Below are 8378 nucleotides of genomic sequence, written 5' to 3'. Positions count from 1 at the left end.
ATTCCATTCCGTTTGTCAACTGAAACGCTGACACCCCTGTAACAACGATGTTTCCAGTCGGCATCAATAAAATTCCGTGCGCTTCACAATCATTTTGATCTGACGGAATCTTAATCATGCATGTTCGTAATTTTTTGGCGCGACTATCAGATAGCGAGTCGACATTTTGTATTAACCCAATACCGTCAGGTATGCTAAATGGTTGCTCCTTTGCGAGAATGCTTCCCAAAGGCAAAGTAGTGCTTGGGTTTGTTGTAAACAGGTTGGTGTTCAGGTCGTGGTTTATAGATACTGACTTCAATGGATAAAAGATATCGTCAATAAGGTCATTACAAGCCCCGATCTCTGTCTGACCTCTATGGAACAGTTGTATCATCCCCAGGTGGTCTTCCATCCGCAAGGCCGTCTGTGATGCTTCCTTTGTGTTCTGAATAGCGACCCTCAGTCGGCTACACTTCTGCTTAGATAAATCAACCTTGGCTTTCTCAGCTTTGCATTTTGAAATCATTTCTTGAGTTATCTCCTCCTGTTTCTTATCGAGATATGTGTTGATTCTCTGTCGGTGATCTGAAATACTGCTTAAACCAACATCCTGACATCGCTGCAAAGATTCTACCTGTTGGTCAAAAGCGTTTACCATTAACTCTATGCAGTTGGCTGCTTTTGTGAGAGACCTTTCCATGTCATCAAGCCTTAAGTTATTCTTCTTCGTTTCACAATACTCCTTGATTGTCGTTACTTCGTCACATTGCCGATGCTCTGTGATGATACATTTCTTGCATCCGATTTGCTTATGATTCTCACAATGATAGTCCATCATCAAATTGTGTTTCGAACATGTTATTGCCGATTGTTTTCCCCTTGTCACGTCATGATTTGCCTCATTGAGATTTACAATGTCACATACATCGTGGACGATATCATGGAAATTAATCTTACAGTGTTCGCAAAACAATTTCTCATATCCTCTGCACAGAAACTTTGCTGGTGTTTCCTTATTTTTCGTCTTCTTGCAAGGGCCACAATAAAGTGGAGTACCCGCCATTTCTTTTTGTTTGGTCAAATGCTGAATTAAATTGTTAGCAGGAAAATGTTGTGCCCACATCTCTTTACCCTCAGAGTGGTTGACAGGCGATGTGATCTTCCTACATACAGGGCAGGGGATTGACGTCATGGCGGCCATCTCACCAGACAAGTCTGTGACGATGTAGGTACTAAGACATTCCTCACAGAAGGAATGTAAACAAGGAAGGGACTTCGCTTTCCGCATCTGTTCCATGCAAATAGGACATTCGAGAAGTTGATCGGCCAATAAGGCAGTATTGTCTTTGTTCACGTGATCACCTGGTAGAGGCCCACCTTCAGCCATGTTGTTGGGATTCGTCCTATATTCTCCTGAAATTTATAACAAATACTTCATTACTCATACTGTAAAAGGAGATGTTTTATTGGTTTGTTGGAAATTTCCGTTCATCTCCAAGCTCTGAGCTTTAAAATGGTAGAGGACGAATTTATTCAAATAGGCTAAATATCATTACACATCAACGATCTTTGGAGGAATATTGAATTACACTTAAACTTATTGATCTTCTTTGGAACATTTCAACCCATTGAATCAATGTGACATTTAAAGTATATCTAGGTTATTCATTCTCATCTCGAGAACTTCACATCAGTGAGCTACAGGCCATATGGTAATTTTCTAGGCGTAGGTCTATTGGTGGGTCTCTGACGAAATTGATAAGATTTTTAACAATTTTGAACCCTGTTACCTACAAAGAACGTTGATGCCATTCGATGGAACAATCTTGACAGACTTTCAACCAAGCATACTTTAGGCCAACAACCATGCTCTACGCCTCTTAATCATACAAAAGTTGAACAAAAATTAAACACATTTCACATTTGTAACTTTGAAAGTTGGTGAAGGCTTATCGTATTTGAATAAACCGCATTGCTCTTCGTTATAGCATGTTACTAGTCATATATCATCATCATCAAATGGATTTATTTATAGATGTTACTAATTTTAGCCCTACACAACTTGATAGTATGTCAAGGTCATCAATTGGAACAGGCATTATAGAATTTCTTCACAGAATTCTGCAGGTCAAACATCATATTTCGTTTCTTGTTCTTTATAAGAGTTTTTTTACAAAGGAGTTGGATGCGCATATAGCACTGGTATTGTTTCAAAATGCAGGGTTCTTTATTTATACCCACACATCATTGTGTACATTTAGCTGATGTGTATATAGTTGCACGGGTAGTCTTACGAAATCAAAGGCCATGGCTAATTCCTAAACTGTTTCGCTTGAGTCGTTTTAATACAAACTTTTGCCTGGCAATAACAAAACAAGAGGCCCAGAGGGCCTGTATCGCTCACCTGAATATAATTAAAGTAATTGGTATGAAGTAAATATATAGCACTCCATGGTAGGTGCTGTTAGTACATATGAAATTTCAGAAAGATCCATCCAGTACTTGAGATATAGAGAACAAACTTCAAACAGAGCCCCACCCCTATGCACTACGGGGGTCATACCCACCAATTATACAAAATTGAGTCACCGTCACCAAAGGAAGCTTATCACTAAATTAGGATAAAATCCCCTAATCCCTATGATAGAAGGATTTTAAAGGTTTTACCTCTATTTTCCCTATTGGGCCCCACCTCTCTGCCTACAGCGGGATCAGACACACCGTTTATAAAAAATTGGTTCCCCTTCACCAAAGAATGCTTCAGACCAAATATGGACAAAATCCTGCCATTCCTACCGAAGAAGAAGGATTTTGAAGATTTACGTCTATTTCCCCTATTGGGCCCCGCCCCTAAGCCCCAGGGGGCCAGAGCCACCATTTATAGAAACTTTGTTCCCCCTCGCCAAAGGATGCTTCTGACCAAATATGGATCAAATCCTTTCATTCCTACAGATGAAGAAGAATAATTTGCTATGTTTCCCCTATTGGGCCTCGCCCCTTAGGCCCCTGAGGGGCCAGACCCATGGTTTATACAAAATTGGTTCCTCTTCCCTCAAGGATGCTCCTGACCAAATATGGAACAAATCCTTTCATTCCTAGAGAAGGAGAAGGATTGTAAAGAATTTGCTATATTTCCCCTATTGGGCCCCTCCCCTTAGCCCCAAGGGAGGCCACACCAACCATTTATACAAAATTGGTCCCCCTTCACCCAAGGATGCTTCTGACCAAATATGGATTAAATCCTTTTATTCCTACAGAAGAACAAGAATTTTAAAGAATTTGCTATATTTCCCCTATTGGTGCCTGCCCCTCAGCCCCCAGGGGGGGGGGGGGGCACACCCACCATTTATACAAAATTTGTTCCCCTTCCCCCAACGATGCTTCTAACAAAATTTAGTCAAAATCTATTGGGCCGTTCAGGACAAGTAGCGTTTTAAACTAAAAGTTGACGGACGGACGCTGCGACATGGCATAAGCTCACTTGCCCTTCAGGCAGGTGAGCTAAAAACCTGAATCTTCTTCAAATTTAATCTATGTGTGAGGAGCCTGCAAATAATGTTGCATATATTGTATGACAATACAAAACGTACATGATGCCCAGTTTGTTTACAAACAACATTAGTAATTAGTGTAAATATTATAGGTAATTACCGGTGTTATATATATATATTTACATTTGCATGGCATTGTCACTATATAGGCTATTTGAAAGATGTGTCGTTGATGGGACTTTAAATACCATTTACCACGAGACATAAATCTTAGCGATATGAGCCACAGCACACATAAACATACACAAGGCATGTGTATTTCAGACATTTGTAACTAACCCCTGTGCTACGTCGCAAGATCACTCACTTCAAACGCTATCAGTTACTGACGATATGTCAAATAACGAGGCTTTTGTAGGATCTACCGACTGTAGTCAGATTCTCATACAATCAACATATAAATTCACGCCTGGATTCTTCACAAATTCAAACTTTTCTCTCTACTCCTTCAACTTCCAAAAATAACTCCCTCCAGGAGGGAACGAATTTGTGTGAACTGTCGATAAGCCGGGAATTTGAAATATTGAATATAAATTGTAAGTTAAAACAAGAGATCCCAGAGGGATCTTGGCGCCCAACTTTGTACCATCTTCATTAGTTCTTTGTCAGTTCGATATTTTCTCTTCTTTCCTCTTATCTGTTTGATCGAGTCATGTTAACAGTAAATGCACCTTGAGGTAACTTTTGATCTAAACTTAATACTGATGTGTATGAAAACCAACCTTCAAAGTGAGTTTGTCATTTCACATATTTACTAGTACAGTACTTAATGTGAAAGAAATAGATTCGATCATTGCAATATGAGAAAGATCTGTTTAGTTCTTCTTTTAATCCATTTTGTTTTTATGATCAGTCTCAAAATATAACATACTCAACGAGGGATCAAGGGGAACCTACATTTAATATTTGAGAAAGATCCCTCCCGTACTTCCCGAGAAATAGCGATAACAAACTTTCACTATCAAAATCCAAGATGGCTGCCTGTCGGCCATGTTGTTTATTCGATCAGTCTCTAAAATTGCCCTACACAGCTAAGGACCAGGGGGAACCTACATATAAAATTTGAGAAAGATCCCTCTAGTACTTCTTGAGAAATAGCGATAACAAACTTTCAATATCAAAATCAAAAAGATGGCTGCCTGACGGCTATGTTGTTTATCCGATCAGTCTCAAAAGTTGCCCTGCACAGCTAAGGACCAAGGGGAACCTGCATATAAAATTTGAGAAAGATCCCTCTGGTACTTCTTTAGAAATACCGATAACAAGAATTGTTTACGGACGGACGACGGACGGCGGACGACGGACCACGGACGCAGGGGGATTTGAATAGCCCACCATCAGATGATGGTGGGCTAAAAAGAACATAAAAGGCAGAGAAAACGTAAATGTAAGTATTGAACTGTTTTTGTATGATATTTATGATCGATTTGAATGACACAGCTTTGCAAGCAAACAAATCATTATGCGCTAGCGCTCATGCACTTTGATAACATACATGTATACCTATATTTTAGCTTGAAAATCGAGAAATCTTCACGTAATCGTAATACACAATTTAAAATTTAATTATTGCACGGAAAGCAATCTGCGAAGCAAAATGACATGAAAGGCTTCCCCGGGGGTTTCTCTATACGGAAGCAAAAAGAGAACATAGTATATTCGCATTAACAGATTGAAGCTATGGAGTTGCATACATATCTCTTTGATTAATGTGAGTTTTTAACGTAGAAATAATTTCCAACAGTTTTTGCCGCTTAAAAATGGCCTCCTTTATTATTCAGAGAAGGTCGTCTAAATGTGTTAACAAGTTTTACCTCTGTGACCTCTAAATTGGGTTAAGGTCATTTATTTGAACCTGGCAAAGTATAGGGAGGCGGTCCATAGTCCATAGTCCCCCATCGATAGTGATTTCTTTATTTACCTATCCACCTGTTCACCTATCTCCGGATGATTGCACTGTAAAATAGTATCCTTGTACAGAATAGGCAATTTAGATTGCTATCTAAGTCCGCGTTCAAACCGACCTACTTCTCAAACCCTGTACTATGGCATCTAAACATGTACTGGCTAGCAAGTCTGGTAGCCCCATTGGGAAAGTATAGATAGTATAGCCCTGCCAAACTTTTTCAAAGGCTGAGGTAAGACGTCAAACCATAGATCACACTGATGTTCTTCTTGTACTCTGCACTCCTTCACCAAATACCAAATCTGGTTACTCCAGGTAGAAATAAAATAAGCTGACCCGGACAAACTCTTTGGATGGACGGAATACGGGGGAGGACGGCGGGACGAAGCCCAAACCTATACCTCCCTACCCTCCCCCCCCCCCCCTCTTCCCAGGAAACGGTGGGGGTAATCAAAATTGGTTGGTAAGCGTTTATCCAACTACCCTGATACATGCCTAAAATCATCACTCTATGCCTCTTATATATTCGAAAGAGTTTTTTGAAGGTTTAAACATACATGTACCCTGTGACTTTGAAGTAGATTAAAGTAATTTATTTGAAAAAATGGTACCCAATGATATGAGCATATGGTAAGTCAAACTCCAACACCTAAATTTCTTGATAAATCAGAAGAAGTTTTTAAAGAATTTAACAAATTTGACCTCTGTGACATTGAAAGCGGGAAACCTTCATGCATTTTAAACAAGAGGCCCAGAGGGCGTGTATATTTAAGCATCCATAGCAAAATATTCTCATTAAATATTATACTGTACTACCCCTGTGACCCTGAAATTAAGTCAATGACATTTTCATTCGCAAACTTTGTCTTGCTCAAGCTAAAGAAGCTACATGCAAAATATAAAGATTTTATGCCTTTCAGTTCTTCAGAAGAAGTCATTTGAAGTGTTTGACATATTTTACCTCTGTGACCTTGAAAGTAGGTCAAAGACATTTTCATTCTCATACTTTTTTGGGCTCTATCCTAGGAAGCCACCAGCCAAATATGAAGATTCTATACCTCTTAGTTCTTCAGCAGAAGTTGTTTAAAGCGTTTCACTTATTTGACTGCTGTGACCTTGAAAGTAGGTCAAGGTCATTTTTAATCTTAAACTTTGTTTGGCTCTATCCCAGAAAGCTACCAGCCAAATATGAAGATTCTATACCTTTCAATTCTTTGTTTGACACATTTGACCCCTGTGACTTTGAAAGTTGAGTTGATCAATCGTGACCTTGAAAGTAGACCAAAGTCATCATCATTCTTAAACATTGTAGGACTTTTTCCCAGGGAGCAATCAGCCAAATTTAAAGATTCTTTACATTTTATTTTCTCCAGAAGAAGTCGTTTGAAGTGTTTGACATTTTGACCCCTGTGACCTTGAAAGAAGTCAAGGTCATTTTCAATCTCAATCTTTGTAGTGCTTTATACCAACAAGCCACCAGCCAAATATCAAGATTTTATTCCTTTTAGTTCTTCAGAAGAAGTCGTTTAAAAGTTTGACAGATTTGACCCCATGTGACCTTGAAAGTAGGTCAAGGTCATTTTCATTCTCAAACTTTGTCAGGCTTCTACAAACAAAGCTTTCAGCCAAATATCATGACTCTAGGCCTGGCCGTTCTTCAGAAGAAGTTGTTTAAAGGAAAAGTTGACGGACGACGACGGACGCCGCACCATGACATAAGCTCACTTGCCCTTCGGGCAGGTGAGCTAAAATAACTTGATAGTTCTTCATACAATTTGACCATCAGTGCAAAGAACAAATCATTCCCTTCATTTCATAGTAACAGGTAGCTAGTGTCACTATAAATGGCTGACATTTGCCACAGGAGGTATGGATTCAATGTCCAATTGTGTGTTGATTCAACCCATATTTGATAAATTTACACTGACTACAAAAAAAACAAAATCAAACGCAGGATACAAGCTACGTAACTTTCCTTATCGTACAACATAAGCCTCTAAGTGTGTGAGCCGTTGTGTGGCGTTCCTTTTGTCATGTAATTCACGGAATCTTCATGGTTTGTACTTTCATTTTCGATATGAGAATTTCAGAAATCTCATCTGAAGTACAGTGTTTTTACGGTAAATGATTTGAAATTTGCAATTCAGTTTTGGTTCATCAACTATAAACAAGTTACGTTAATCAAAAGGCTTATCCGCTAAAGTCGAGCCATTAGTCAAGCATGATCTGTCGGCAATAATTAAATATAAGTGTATTTGTATTAGACTATTCCTATAACAGTAGAGTACCTAAGTATTATTGCAATGTATACGTGGAACATGACTTACCCAAACTACGATGTCTTCGATAAGCTGTGATTCCATACAGGGCATGTTACACCCTCTATGTACGCGAATGTTACGACATGTTTCAGTAATTAGTATATATATAGCTTCCTTATCGGAACACCCAACGGTAATCTAATACAACGAGTTCGTGTAACGGAGAGACTGAATCCGGTTATATCTTTCAAAATCGGATATCGTTAATTCAATGTTATTCATACAAATATTTAAATATCTGTCAATCTTATTTATATCAAACATATGTTTGTATTGTTTCTAAGTCAAAATCACAATCACCAATATAAACTCTGTCTTACATAAACATTTAAACAGACCACTAACAGTAGACTTGTACATGTCCCTGAATGTTATCTAAACAGTAAATCCAGGCGCATACGTTGTACGTACCAGAATGAGATGATATGCTGTACTTATAAGTATGATAATTTTAAATTAAATTTAAAGGTGACGCGTATGTGCCTCCTAAGTTGTACCATTTTAACCAGATAGTTTAGCAAATGTACCACTGTTGGTAATATGCACGCCCTTACATGAGTTAATCAGCGTGGACATTTCAATTATAAAACGCGAGACTATATAGCTAGTGGCCTTGCA

The 8378-nt window shown here is 38.7% G+C and overlaps 1 protein-coding gene across 1 annotated transcript; it reads right to left on the bottom strand.

Moving 5' to 3' along the window:
* Window positions 1-183: 183 nt before the first annotated feature.
* LOC110460371 (E3 ubiquitin-protein ligase TRIM56-like) lies at window positions 184-1369 on the bottom strand (the record flags this gene model as incomplete). Its single annotated transcript, XM_021513244.1, has 1 exon — window positions 184-1369. A coding segment is annotated over exon 1 (1186 nt), but the record flags the coding sequence as incomplete, so codon positions are not given.
* Window positions 1370-8378: the final 7009 nt, after the last annotated feature.

The sequence above is a fragment of the Mizuhopecten yessoensis genome, unplaced genomic scaffold, assembly GCF_002113885.1.
Source record: "Mizuhopecten yessoensis strain PY_sf001 unplaced genomic scaffold, ASM211388v2 scaffold10373, whole genome shotgun sequence".
In the NCBI taxonomy this organism is placed as follows: Eukaryota; Metazoa; Mollusca; class Bivalvia; order Pectinida; family Pectinidae; genus Mizuhopecten; species Mizuhopecten yessoensis.
Note: the sequence above shows the minus strand (reverse complement) of the source record. Positions and strands in the feature narration are given on the sequence as shown.